This window comes from Poecile atricapillus, chromosome 6 (assembly GCF_030490865.1).
Source record: "Poecile atricapillus isolate bPoeAtr1 chromosome 6, bPoeAtr1.hap1, whole genome shotgun sequence".
NCBI classification, from domain to species: domain Eukaryota; kingdom Metazoa; phylum Chordata; class Aves; order Passeriformes; family Paridae; genus Poecile; species Poecile atricapillus.
The window spans coordinates 24719805-24735203 of NC_081254.1; the positions used below are offsets into that span (position 1 = coordinate 24719805).

The 15399-nt window shown below is 36.3% G+C and overlaps 1 protein-coding gene across 1 annotated transcript in view; it reads right to left on the reverse strand.

Annotated features, from left to right (window-relative positions):
• LCOR (ligand dependent nuclear receptor corepressor) overlaps positions 1-15399 on the reverse strand; it is a 60331-nt gene that overhangs the window by 19190 nt on the left and 25742 nt on the right. Inside the window, exons 2-4 of the mRNA XM_058840838.1 lie at positions 10521-10586; positions 10025-10104; positions 894-1026 (exon numbers count right to left, since the gene is read on the reverse strand). Of these exons, the coding sequence (XP_058696821.1) occupies positions 894-1026; positions 10025-10104; positions 10521-10586 (279 nt within the window). The remainder of the gene's footprint in view (positions 1-893; positions 1027-10024; positions 10105-10520; positions 10587-15399) is intronic.

Here is a 15399-nt window from a genome sequence, read left to right on the forward strand (position 1 = left end):
CACTGGAAGGAAGGGGTGAGGACTACTATTGCTGGCTACAGCAATTTCTAATTTGTGAAACTGAAGCTTTGCATTGTCCCCCAGCAGATAGGTTGGAATTACTGATTTGGCATATTTTCTCACACATGGGTTAGACTGATAAGTATGATGCACTTTCATTCAGGATGCATTTGGAAGCAACCTCTGGATTCATGTGTCTTAGATTTGTAGAAAACAGTGAAATGAGCTCTGTGCCTTCCTTAAGAGCACAGTTTAAGCAACAACTCTCCAGAAGATGTTTAGGTGATATTCTATCATTGAGCATGTTCTTAGCATATTCTACAGCAATTCTTTTGCTGATCACGTTTTGAATTCTTCATATATCCCCCTTAGCACTATTCCAATAATATTTTATAATCTAGATTGTTAGGAATAGGGTGGGTAATCATTACCAATAGTGAAAACACTCATGACCTTTAAGAAAAACTGCATTAGTACATATCCCATCAAAATAAAATATATATTTTAAAAAAACCCACATTACCCACCTACTACCGCCACTGCCACTTGACCTTTCTTCCAAACAGCCCACTCACCTAAACACTGGTTATGGGGAACAGTTCTGCGGGTAAGAACTGAGTCATTTCTCCAAAAGTGAGAACACCAGTGTTCACATGCAGACATTTGGTTTAGGGTTAAACAGTTACACTCTCTTCCAATGTCCCAAGCCTACACTGTTATATTGCTACATTACTTGAGAGTAAATTTTTTATCCTTGATAAATACATATAAAGAAGATGCCTGAAAAATACTGAACATACACCATGAACATAAGATCTTTGATACCTCCATTGCATGCAAAAAGACCACAAGAGAGACTATTTCCCACATCCTCCTCCCCCATTAAAACCAACCTTTTCTGTAAAAGACTGCATTGAGGAACTCTTCCGCTTGCCTTTCAAAACGAATGATTTTTGCTTGCTCTTGTCTAAGCAGAGCTTCTTGTCCAGCTTCCGAGGCTGGCTCATCCAGACTGACTAAGTGTTCCTGCAAAGATATTTAATATTTGTAAGATCTTCCAGACTCCAAAATTAATAAAGTTCCCTAAGCACTCAATATTTTACTAGATTCAAAACTTCTTAAGGCACTCAGCACAAAGTTGAATTTATTGAAATCAAAACCTGTTTTTTTGGCTGCATCAGAACATTATCTTTTGTCTTGTTTTCCTATTGTAAATTAGGCTGGTTTGAAGGTAGACCAGCAGGAGGAATCAACCCCATGCAAATACTTCGCAAGTGATTTCAAGACAAAGATACAATTTAATAGGAAAAGTACAATAAAGGCAATAGTACAGAAACACTAGCTTAAAGTGACAAAGCCAGACTACAACTGGGCACCCTGCTCGTCAGGGTGGTGGTGGCAGTCTGATTAAATGGTGGCTGCAGTCCCACTGAAATGATGGATGTGGACTTGTCAAAGCAGCGGTCCTGTGAAAAAGTCTGGTCCTTCCCTGGAGGTCCAGTGGTGGTTCCCCCAAGTCCCCAAACCTCAAGATCATACACCCTCAAATTCAAGCAGGAAGGTTCAGTACCTCCCCCAGCACAGGGAATTTTACAATGGAATGATGTAATCCTATGAGACATAGGATATTCTGGGGAGTCCTTGATGGCACATCAGCAGAGATGACCACCCTTAGGCTGGGTGTAACAAAGAGAACACTACACCCAAGTCATAGGTGGGGTATGCAGCTGTTACAAAGGATCCACGCTAACAGTTCTTCGGAAGGTGATGGAGGTGGTGGTAGAATACATACTTTGGTGACACCTTACATTGTAACCCAAGACATAAATGCAGCAGAAGCCTGTAACATTTGATAGCAATACAGAAAATAAGAGTCCATTATAAAAAAAAACTTAAATACTTTACAGCACTTGGCTGCAAATCTCATATCTAGCACTTGTTCTTTGGCTGGTTTTTTTGCTATTTTGGCTATTTTTAGAACCAAGAAATAACTAAAGCAAAACATATGCAGTTCCCTTTACGCTACACATCCTTCACGCCAACTAAGCAAAAAATTATCAAGCATTATCAACAGGACCTTTTGTGAAAAGGCTCAGTAGTAGGTAATTTTAAGTGAAATAAATTTAAGTTAGCTGTTACAACACCTACAATGAAATAAAATTCATTCTCACAATTGGAAGCAGCTGAGTAAGCTCAATAATATATTCAAACTAGTATAATTAAGCAAGTGAGATGCCAGGATACATCATTCAGTTTAAATACACTTGAGAAATTAGAAGACAAGGTTACAAAAATACAAAATTTAAATGCTTAGGTTCCACCTCCAGGTGCACACACCTTTTCTCATTTCTTTCAGTTTAATGCCTTGCTCCTGCTCAAGAGAAAAATCTCTTTACTGGCCTTCTCCTTCCACTTTCATTTTAAGCTATATTAAAGATACCTGTATTTACCTACTGCAGGAATATATACACAGCCACTCTTTGGTTTTAGGGAGTGTTTTGTTTCGTTAACCTTTAAAAAGTATCAGTAACCTAATATCTAGGCTGCATCTGTTTTTTTGGCCTCTAATGTATAAGTTCATTTCAGATTCATATCCTCATGGGACTAGAAAGGAAGGAAAGAACTGGAAATTCACTTATAAATCACAATAAATGAAAAAAATAAGTAATTCTTAAGTTTATGCTGTCTCAACTTCATGAGGTTTAAGAAGCAAGGTTATATGACCAGCCCACAGTAAATTAACGAACACAGCAGTCACATGAACTGCGTGCAAAGGGTAATAATACAAAATGCTGTGGACTCTGGCCTGAACCACATGTACGGGCTTTCACATCATATTTGTAGTTCAACAGCTTCCAAAAGCTCTCTAATAAAAGCAAAGGGAGATACTATCTCAGGGTACAGAGACAAAGTATTTTATGACAAACAGAAATATAAGGAACATATGATGGAAGACGTAAAAGGTGAGTAAAAACATGTTTGATTCTGTAAAGGTAAGAGCCTGCAGAAGTCAAGTCCTCACAAAATGACTGATGCCTTCATCCATACCAGAGATTCAAAGCTGCTTGCTCCCATAGGAGAAGCTTCTATTGAGACAGATTTTAATTCTTTCATACAAATTTGAACTGATGGTTAGTTGTAACGGAAGTGTTCACCTCTGTGCGAGGTATCCCTGTACCAGTAACCAGTAGCAGTTCACTGGCATTTTATGAACACACTGAAAATGCAGTTCTACTTCCGTGATACTAAAATATATTAAGTGTCTGTACAGTATTTCACAATAAAGGTATTCTGGATAGTAAGCCAAGTATCTTTTGAGAATTACTCTTCAGGTGAAACTTCACAGACGACACTTGTATCCTCTTTCTGAAACTGTTGCTGCATCTGACAAAGCTTTATGCAGGATCTATCCTAGTTACTGACAGAGTCTGAGATCAGCTCCATTACCTTTTAGGCATTACCAGGATTAACAGTAAACTCATCAGTTTGCATAAAAAGCAGATGTGCAAAATAACTAATAATACAAGTAATCTAGGCACACAGAAATGTTGGAATAATCACTGAAATTTGTAAGCCTTTACAGAAGTTTCCTTTAAAAGGAAACTGCAAACTGATGCAGAGATGTGGCTAGATAAGATCTGTTAGCATTAACTGACACCCTCTATCTAAAGTCCCATGAACCACTGCAAAAAACTTTTTCATTCAAGAGACAAACAGAGAATTCAGACTTGAAGGAAACATTACCCTACAACCTGATCTGACACCCTGCCCTTTAACAGACTATAGCTCAAGAAGAAGCCTAAAATAAAAATAACCCTTGGCCAACACAATGCATTTCAAATCTGCCCAGCACTTTTTGCATCTAAAACACGACACTGTAAATATTAGCCTGGCAGCCCAGTGGAAACAGAGTCCAGTAGCACCCTGCCACACCATAAACGAATGTATTTTATATTACTCATATAAAGGCAACATAAGAAGAGTACAATTTAATCTACTGAAACTAACTAAAGCTGTACACTTGCTACACAGAGAAGGAACAAAAATAAAGGGATCAGCCGGAAGAAAAATTTAAGTGGCTTATGCTGGTGAACAGCTCAGTAAAGGATCTCTTGATCTGCATTCAGGAGAGGAGAGGAATAATAGCAAGAAAATGGCAGTGCTTAGTTTTTAACTTCCAAACTAAGGAGTGTCTCTGTACATGTATGGTTTCTATCAGTGTCCATGCTAAGACATCAAAACATAAATACAGTTATGTAAAAGAGTCAGATTTAACCTTGCACTTAGGGGGAAAAAAGTCTTTGGGCATCTTCACTGCAGCACTGACTATGTGAGACAAAATATACTGAAAACAGTTCTGCTTATTGCACTTTATAATTGTTTTCTTATCCATTGTACCACAATTATTCCAGGAATCTGCAGGTTTTTTCGCCCTGGAAGGAAAATTCAAACCTTCACACTAATTATTTAATTGTGATTGCTATTCAACTTCCAAAAGAGAGGTGTTTTTGTTTGGTTTGGGAGTGTCTAGCTGGTTGGTTTCTGTTGTTTTTTGGTTTGTTTTTTTTGTTAGGGTGAGGGGTTGTAGATTTTTTAGTTTGTTTTATTTTTTGGTTTTTTTTTTAATTTTCCGGAATTTCTTTCCAATTACTATTATTTAGAACCAGTACTTTCAGGTTTACCCACTCACTCTACAGTCCTAAATCACATCAAAGTTTTCAGTAACAACATGCAGGTAGTAGGAAGAAGAAAAACTCAGTAATACCTAGATAACATTTTCATTGTGCATTTTTTTCAGGGTCTTTATAATCAATCAGTTACTTTTACTTATTATACAGGATTCTTTCTATTCTCTTTGTGCTTCTCTTCAGGTTGGAAGCATGCCCCAGAGCATTCCTGGAATCAACCAGTGAACATGCAGGATCATTATACTGAACAATACACCTTCAGAGAAAGATACCTGGAGTGGCTTGGACGTGCTCCCTAAGGGCCAAAGCACTTTTTGTACACTAAGATAAACAGCGTAACTGTCATTAAGTCAAAGAGCCTTAGAAATACAGAGCTAAGGTTTTCAAAACACAAGGTCAATGCGTGACCTTGTGAGACCACCTAATCCTAGGCAGCCCAGCCTCGTCAGCACTAGTGCTGGATGCTCACTGAGAGTCTCCTTGTAGGAAATGTTGATACAGCAATTCCAAATGCTAAACTGCTGACATGAAGAGAACTGTATGATGCAGGCTTTTGTTGTGTAGATGTGCAAAAAGCAGTTCCATGTTTAAGCCACAGCATACACACAGATGGAATGGGAAGAGCCCACAAGCTAGAACAGGATGAGACAATTCCTGTCCATCTTCAGGGAGAGAAAGAAGGGAGGCTGCCCACAGATCACCCATGGCTGACTGGTCAACCCATGGACCCATAGGGATAAAATCCAGCCTCCCACCCTACCTCAAGGCAAAATCAGGAACACTGAGTAAGAAAGGAATGTTTCAACATCCCTAGGTTGTCTTCTCCAATGCTTTTTTTTCCCTTAAGACTGTAGAGTCTTTAATTCACAGCCAAAACAAAGGAGTACAATTTTCTGTAGACAAGCTTTAAAGGCACCAGAGACTCTTCTTTCCTTCTACCTGCAAGTGAGTATCACTCTTGTTGCTTTCATTTCAGTGCTATGCAGTTTGTTTACATCTCCCAAAATGCTATGGTCATTTGAAGCTTCACCAGCATTTAGGTTTTCCTCTCCAGGTACTAACACAAATTCTTCTCTTGAAACAGTCCTCAAAGGCATTTACTACTTTTACAATCCTATTGCTTTTAAGACATCTGTAACTTGTGACTTGACAAAACAGGTCTGTCTGTCCTGTTTTTCAAATTTATCAAGATCATCTTAAATTCTGAGCATGTCCTTTAAAGCATCTACAACTGCTCCCAGCTTAGTATTAATAAAAATTCAGATGTTCTAATCAGTTTTAAGACCTTCCTCACTTACTGAACATATATATATTTTTTAAGATGATTGATGTAATATTTATCAAATTCAAAACAAACAACTTCACTCATCCATAGCTACTGACTAACATTTATTATCTATAGTATGGGGAGAATAAATATATCAGTGGAATATATTAACACTGATGCACAAGCAAAGCTGCAACCCTGCATTACTAAACACATCTGGAGATTATCACAACCTTTTCAAGTTTTAGCCTCCATATCAGATTATTTTGAAATGACACAATACAAAATTGACAGTCTAAATACTTGAGTTTTTAAGTGATGAAATCCATTTAAAATGTTTTAGCGCATGTTCCAGCACACTTAGGGATCTCTGTACACAGTTTAAACACATTCTAAAGCCATAAAAAATTATAAGAGTTCTGCAACTTCAACTTATTTTCAGGTATTTCCTTTGCCATCTTCAATTATTCTACAATTTAATGCTTCAGATGAGTGATAACTTCTCTTCAGAATTATTCAGACATTTACTACAGTTCATATCTTATTGCTTATGTTCCTCCATAGCCAAAGGCCACCAGATTTGTGTAAAATAATTACAAGCTTTTAAAAATACCCAAATCATATCAGAGTAATTCTGAATTTTAAAATAGCTTCTTCAAATGCTTTACGTTACCACACTTCTTTCTCAATGAAAGAATTGTGAGAGGTCCTTTTACTGAAGGCCAGGTATTTCAGAGAACTTCGCAGACTAGAATCAATTTTCTGGCATCAACAGCATACAAATACAGAACACACTCCCAGAAGTCATTTTCTCTCTTGCTATTTTTGTAGCTCAAATATATCTATAAAATAGTTAATGTGCATAGGAGTATTATCCTTCTTGTTCTGCTCTCACCAACTAATGAGATTAGTTGTGTGTCCATGTGTGTGTGTGTTCGTTTTTTTCTTAATACATATGAATTGCTTTATGTCACTATAGACAATAGTGTTTTCTTTTCCACATGAATATAGTCAACTGAATACTCTTTAAGAATTCATTTTCCTGTTTCTCCTTTCTTCTGGCCTTTCTTAAACTAAGCTTGAGCTCCAACTGTGAGCAAATGACACTAGAGAGTACCTCATTTGATACAAACATTCTATATGGAGTTAAAGATTCCTTCTGTAATGATAGCTCAGTCAGATTATTTAACAAACCACATGGAAAAATTAGGAATCATAATTAAAAGGAGATAAGGCAAGTACACTTTAAATTCAATCCATCTGAATTGATGGGTCTTCGCTTCACCTTTTAGAAGGAAAAGTGATAAAGATCACAAGCAATAGAGAATTATCACAACTACAGATTATCCAAAAGTGAATTTGTCAGATTTGGTCCCATAGAACCCAATCTTTCTCTCACCACATGTAGGCAGCCAGAGCTGCTAACTGGTTTGTCAGGTTTTTGGGGTTTTTTTGTCTTTCAAGGTAACTGTCCATTTCTGCACACAGGCACCCACATCAATAACCTGGTATCAGCACCTTAGGTAACCAGTTATTCTCCTATCACACCATACAGAAATAAATATGTATTCTGCATTCTGTGATGAAAAAATCCAGTTTCTAAAAGTTCTACATTAGGGCCTTTGGATTTGGGACAAAAATATGTCTGGGAACATGCTGGCTCCCTACTTTGTCTATATTTTATCATCTCTTTCAAATGAAGACACATAAGTCCATTTCTCTATCAAAACCTGCCTTATATTTTGACTGCCCAAAAATGCAGGTATTTGCTCAATATTTGCAATTAGAACTACTGCTACAAATAAATTAATCTTTTTAGAATACTTCAGCAGATGGTTTTCCATCCTTTGAAGAAGTCACATAATTGAACCTGACTGCTAAACCTAACTGACTGTTATTGTGAAAGCAATAACAGCTATCACTGAAATAGTGAGAGAGCTAATGTAGATTTTTACCCTTTAAGCAGATCTGCCAATAAACTAATACTGGCCATCAATTCTCATCCTACAGTCCAGAACTCATTTTTACTTATGCACAACTACTGGTCTCCTAAGTTACAGGTAAATCCTATGGGCAAATGAAATCCAGAAAAGAACCCTGAAGATTTTTATTGGTTTTGAAATTTTTACCCTAGGTACATGTCACTTATAGGTGAAAATCAAGTACATTGACTAATTAGTCTACTAATCCGAAAGGAGGTATTGGTAATTATGTATTCAAAAAAACCCCGAAAAACAGGCCACACGCTATCATAATACATGACTTGTGGCTATCCTGCTCTCAGCTACAGCATCAATTACACACCTTTTCATTCTGTAACTCAGCACTATGCAAGCAGCAACCCAAACCCTCCCTCCCTGCCCAGTTCTTTTCCAAACAAGGTGAGAAGATACACATGAACAGCCTGTAACTCCCTAAAGACTTAAAGATGAGTCGAGATGTTCAATGGAAGAGATGTCAATTAAACTAGTACCATTCCTAATTTAGTTGAACTAAATTAGCTGAAGACTGTTAATTATTTAGCTAAATACCAAATTAAGTTACAAACTTTTTTCTAACAATTTTGTCTCTGGTATTATAATTCCAATTAAGATGTTGCCAAATTCACACAATTTGAAGGCTCTCGTGAAAGAATCATATTTAACTGTGTATTGCAATCTTATGACATCAATGCCAACAGGGCAGAAATCTACTGCACTGGGCAAAGGAAGCACTCCCATCCTACCATCTCTCAGGTGACACACAAAAAAATGTAGACCTGAAAGGAGACATATTATTCCATCAAGAACAAAAACAAAAAAAGACAAACCAAAAAGCCAAAATAGCCAAACCCAACAAAATTGACAGAGAAGCTGGAGGGCAGCAAGACTGCCTTTTGGAATACCTACCCATACGCTGTCAGATTGGTCCACACTACAACAAGTCTCTCAGCCACCACAAAATTAATTTCTGAATCAATTCAATGGATTAACTAGAGCTGTGCTTAACACTGTATTTTGTCCTTTTCTGAGATGAGGTAAGCAAAAAGACAGAACTCCTTACACAACAAGCATACATAGATGTTACCTGCTGTCAGTAATGAAATAACTATGACTTACACCTATTCTACATGCAAGCATTCCTAAACCTCCTCCTATGCCTTAATAAAAACTGTAATACAAAAACATGCGTGAACTGGCAGTATGGCAAGTATCAGTGTCAACAAGGTACCTCCTTTATGGACAACCCATGCAGCTATATGTTAGCTGCTGCAGAGGACAGAGTGCTTTTGTTTTGTTACTAGGTTGATAGAGATCCATTCTGGTGTTGTTTTACATTGTGCAGGAAGAAGCAGTAGTTACAAATTCCAGTAAATGAAGTTTTGCCAAGACAGATGATCCTTCCTTCCTATGTTATAGAACAATCACAATTTCAACATGTGGGCTGAACAAGAATTGGTATAGCACCATAGCTTTTGTTTTATATACAACTATAATTTCCTTAAGAAAATAAACTGCAAGTTTATTGTGTTGGCAAACCTGACTTGTTCATGTTTAGGTTCCAAATTCATTATGAACAAGCATAGTACAAAATCAACCAAACACAAGACGACTTTAATAAAAGGATATGGTCCACAGGGAAGGAGATTCCAAGATACAGAACAAGATTCTAGATTGTTAAAATGGACCACATTTCCATACTGAAGATAAGCCCATCATCTGACTGTAGTAAACATGCACAAGCCACAGTCTGGATCCCTTGGGGATGGTTTCATGATTCCCAACAAGCTCTCTTGCAAAGAACTCAAGAAAACCCAATACAAATAAAAAACACCAAACAGAAAGAGTTAATGCACAGGGGGAAAAAAAGAAACCCACCACCTGCATTACATGCTACAAAGAAAAAGTTGCAGAGACAGAGGCAAGTCTCTTCATTAACTTGCATATTTTAATTCAGAAAACCCTTTTCCAAAGGAGGAGAAAGGGGTAGGAGGTTGCAGATTTTCCATATTCAGTTAACCAGGAGCAGCAAACTCCCCCCCCTTTGTCCCTCCCCTACAACTACTAGCTTCACACATCTGCATTGTTACCTTCACTTTTTCTCTTCTCAGGCAGCAGAAAAGACAATTTTCATCAAAAGACCAATCAGAAACACCTTCAGGCTCACAGTCTGTAAATCAGAAGAATAGCAAATTACTTCATATTCATAAACCATGACACAACTGGAGCCAAAAGAGAAATGCTGAATTAAATACCTGTTTCACAACATTCTTGCCTGCATTCTGAGGATTCAGGCTTCATTTCGGCCATTTTTCTAAATCCCCAGATTACCAAACTATATACATTTTATCTGTGCACAACAAATCTGTTTTTCTGAGCACTGCAAAATACACTCCCAGCTACATAAAGATGAACGCACACTCATTAGTAATTTTAGCCAATATGAAACTAACTGTGAGCACTGCCTGGGGGAGGGGGAAAAAAAAGCACAAATCACCACGGTAACACACATTTTCTAGAGGCAGAGCTGAGGCTGCTTCTGTCATTAGAAATGCAGAACAAGATACAAACATAGAGATTGAATACCTTTAAACAAACTGAGATCTTTTAATAATCCAGGTCCAAACAGGCCTTCTAGAATACTTTCAAACCCTAAAAGCAAATAAAAGAATTGTTAGCTTTCTAGATTAGTACGTCACTACAATATTCACAATAGCAGTTCTATATTTATCTGTTCCAAGAACAGAGCTCAACATGTTTTCTCCAAGTATTATAAGATACATGGGTCAATTGTGATGACTGAACTACTGATAAATCATAGCACAATCTACAGTCCACTTACTCCTGTACTTTTCTAAATAGCTCGGTTAAAAACAAAGAACATTACAACATTGAAATAATCCACTTTGAAAAGAACATAGCAAGCTGCAGCTTCTACAAGATCACCGAGTAATTTCTACACAAATAAAAATACTCTCATTTAAGCCTCCAAACTGAAAGAAGGTACATTTTCCAAATTAAAGAACTGCATTCTTCCATCTCAGTGACATTCAGTTACTTTTCTCAATTTCAGTAAACATTAGAATCAGTGTTTCTTGAAGAGTTGCAGTTGTGAGGAGAGAAAATTAAAAGGAGAGGGATTCAACGTTATCATATCACTACAGAAAGAAATTTCAATCACAGATCTGCATCCAAGACAGTCTGATTTACTTCAATGCCACAATTTATACCTCACTTAAAATAAATTTAATCAATTTGAGTTTATTTCAGAAGAGGAAAAATGTGCACCAAAATTACTGCCATTATTCGGAAAAGTTAAATCAATATAACACTAACCCCCTGCTAGTGGTAAAAAATCTACAGAGCTATTAACTACCCAGTACTGTGAGAAGATGGGTTACCAGAGTAAGTATGAAAAGTACAAAGATTACTGTAAGGGTGATAGACAAATTCCACCTTATAAAAATGCATAAAAATGTATAAAAATGGAGTGACCGGGAAAATTTGAGACTATAACTTGTTATATTGTCTGCCCTTCCCTCCCCCCTCCAGTACTTTTGCTTTGTAGGTTTAAGAATGATTTGCAAGTAGCTAGGGGCTTCTAGCTTCTCCTACTTGTTTGAGTCTTTGAGTGGCAGAAGAAGGAATAACAAACAAATTAAGAAACAAAAATATGGTATTACATTTAGAGAAACTTGCATATGTGAATCAGGGACAGAAAAACTACCTAAAATAGTAATGTTTAAGATATCAGTCAAAATCAAGATCATGTACTATGAAGAAAATAGTTTATTACACTTCAAAAGAGCAGTAATTCTAAAATAATTCTGATTTCATCCAGATCTAATATCTAAGTTATGTTTTGGACAGCAATCTTCAAAAGGAAATGACAAATAGTATTACACCCCTCTGGGTGTCAGCAAGAGTGTCAGTGCACCAACATCTTTATCAATCGGATGCAGGATCCTACAAAATTTGCAGCCTGCAACATGACTTAAGATGGCTAAAGCATTGCTGGGGTACAACACTAAAAAATCTAATCTCAGAAAGGACCAAGGAAAAAAAAAATACAAAGTGAAATAACAGTCAAGAGTAAAGAGAAATAGGGACAAATCAGAAAACAAGGTGGAAGAGGAAAAACTGAGAACTGGAAACACATTCCATTGAACAGCACCTTGTCAGGCAGAGAAGTAGCACTGCCTCCAAAAAAAGCCAATTCAGGCTTCAGGAAGTGGCAGGAACAGAGGGAAAGGGCCGACCAACCTGACCTAGAAGAAAAATAGGAGAATCAGGGTATTGACCCATAGGTTTAACGTTGAATAGCTTAGAACGTTTTTAACATATGGGTAGTGACCCTCAGAATTTGACTCTGAAATGAAACCTTAAGGAAAATAGCTAACCAACCTTGTTCTTTATCATTTTGATTAAAACTTATGGGTTTTATACATATATATATGTATAAAAATTAAAATACTTTAGAAATTTTACTCAAACTCATCAATCTTTTAATAGTAACTGCCAGTGACTCATGCCCCACAGTTTGCCATGCATGCAATTGCACACTGAAGTCTCTGCCAAGTTTTACAGCTTGGATATTGTACGATCATAGTTTGCTAGCCCACTGTTCTGAGTGATGCTAATGCCACTTGGGTTTTATTAATATTAAATATTGGATTTAGCAGTTGCATAGCAACAGCAGAACATCTTATGTGCAATGTTTGACATTAAAAAAGGCAAATAAGGGAAGTATGAATGTATTCAAAAATTATACTAGAGACTGGTAAAACTGCCATAAAGCTGAGCCCTTTTCCCCCCAAATGCAAAGTGCAATGCAGCAAAGGCAGTTTAAGCCCTGTGATGTCGTGTTCAGTCATTCAGGGCTCCAAAAGAGCAACTGTGTACAGTTAATCATGCAGAATACATCGAAAACAAAATCTTGAAAAAGGAGCTGCCTACTTTTTATAGTATTTTTTCTCTCCATTGTCACTGCTCTTAGAAGCTTGAAAAGAACATTTCTTTTCCCACCGATTGTCCTTTTCCATTTGGCAGATGATATTTTCCTGCATTTCAAATGGAACAGAAATTAACATGGCTGCCTCTGCTAAATTCCAGTTTCTATATTTTCATCATCTGTATTTCAGTGTCTGACAGTTCATAGCAGCTGAAGAGCAGAGCCAGTGGAAAAGTTGCAGGAATAACAGAATTAGAAGAAAGAAAAAGAAAGAAGATTCCAGTATTTTAGAAATCAGTATTATTTATATATGAGATTAGATTTTCAGTAGTTGTATTTAGATCTGATACGCTTTTCACAATCAAAGCAGCCACATATTTAACACTTACAAATAATACTGGTGACCTTTACAATGAAAAACATTTTTTGGATGTTAGTTTAAGAATTTAGAAAAAAATATTTTAATTTAAAAAAACCCAACAAGTTTATAAAGTGTAAAACATCTTTCTTTCCCAAAGAGGCTCTCTAAGAAGTGAAGAATTAGAAAAAATAAATCCCAGAACAAAGAAAGAAAACCCTTAGTACTGAAGCAAGGGTGGAGTAACTTTTTTATTGCAGAGGTTGTTACACACTTATTCCTATTTCACAACTTTTACCTCTACAAGTAAAGCATCCTCTAAAACATTCCCTGATAAAAATCAGAACATGTATGTGCCATTTTTCTGCTAAGAGTAGCAAGGAAGGAAATTAAAACTAAAGAAGGGATGGGGGAGAAGGTTGACTATGCAGTCTTCAGCATGATCAATTTTCACTAGTTTTGTCTAGGCACCTAAACAGTTTTATTTTCATCTTTTCTTGGCATTTTTACCCATCTGTAACCAAATATTTTGTCATAAATTTAAACTGTAATTGCAGTTTGATAGCTAATGGTTTAAGACAACAATTTAACAAAACAGTTTCATTTAAGCTTTGTAAAGAAAAAAAAAAAAACAACAAGTCAGACCCTCATGTCATCTCCCTTAAAACTGAGAGCCCTTGTGATCATTAAGTAGCTACCAGGCTTCTTGAGATAACAGTATTAGAGACGTGGATAGCTGATAGTCTATGGCCACTCTCTAATAATGCAGATTAGCCAAAGACACATCCTCTACTATAAAAATTAGGAATGCAAGATCTTCAGAAAAAGATAGGGATGCATTTCTGGAGTCCCATTGACACAGAGCCTAGTAAATCAAATAATGCTTTTTTCCTTCTCAAGACAGCACAGCTCAAATATACCTTTGAATAGTCACTACATAATTCAGCCCTAGATATGTATCTAGTCAAAGCAGTAAAGCTTGACTTTAACTTACAGGTACAAATCATTTTGGGGTAGTAAAAAGGCACACACTACAATTGCTCTGAATGTATTATTGAATAAAATATTAATAACTCAAAAAATCAACACAGCAAAGGCAGAAAACAAAAAAAACAACATACATAATTGTCAACTCCTCAACCCTTATCTGTGCATATTAATTTAATCTGTAAATATCAACTTATAAACTAGACCTCAACAGACTAAATAAGTACTACCCAGGCCAGCAGTTAAGTACAACAGGTCAGAGAACAAGAGAAGAAGAATTTCCAGAGTTGGAAGTGATCCACAAGGATCAATTCAACTGCAATGAACCAGTTGCAATAGAAATTAAGACAAGTGATTCGTCAGTATTTATTTATAATAAACAGCCAAATACATAGCAATTTGCACATTAAAAGGACAACTTCAAAAAGCTGGAAATTGAATCAAGTCACTTAAGACATTAGTTGGCAATATATTTTGTTTCAATTTCTTAACCAGCTAAGAATATATTGGAAACCATCAAAACCAGGGGGAAAAAACCTGACCTGCTAAATGGGAAAAAAAAATTTAGAACTAACAAAACCCAAACCCAAGTGACCAAGAGTAAAAACACAAAAAGGAGACAACCTGTTGGATAATGAACAGGAAGATTCAGAGCACAGAAGATAAATCAAAACTCAGAAATGTTGCAAAAGTCAGAGAGGAGATGCACACGGCTTTAAAGCAGGCAAAGATAAAATCAAAACCAATGCACATATAGATTGGATTTTTTAGGTAATATATGTAAGAGTATGGTAGTATATTACAAAACATTCAATAGAATGGCATATAATCATTCAACAAAATCTATCAAGGTGGTGTTAGTAACATTTGCAACTTAATTGTCTTTTTATTCAATGAATAATAGTTGGTTTTCTTTCTGTGAGTTACTCAAAGAGTATTTGCAGCAGTGTTTAATACCAGAAAGTCTTGAAATATTGCAAAAGTCCCAATGCGCTCCAAAAAAAAGGGGAAAAAAAAAAGCTTTGAAATGTCACAACATTAAACAAGTTAGTATCAGGGTCTCAAATTGATAAAGGTTTTAAACACCAATGAACAGTTCTCAGGAATTGATAGCAAAAATGGTATAAATCAACATAGGCTAACAGAAATTCTTATTATAATCTTAGAAA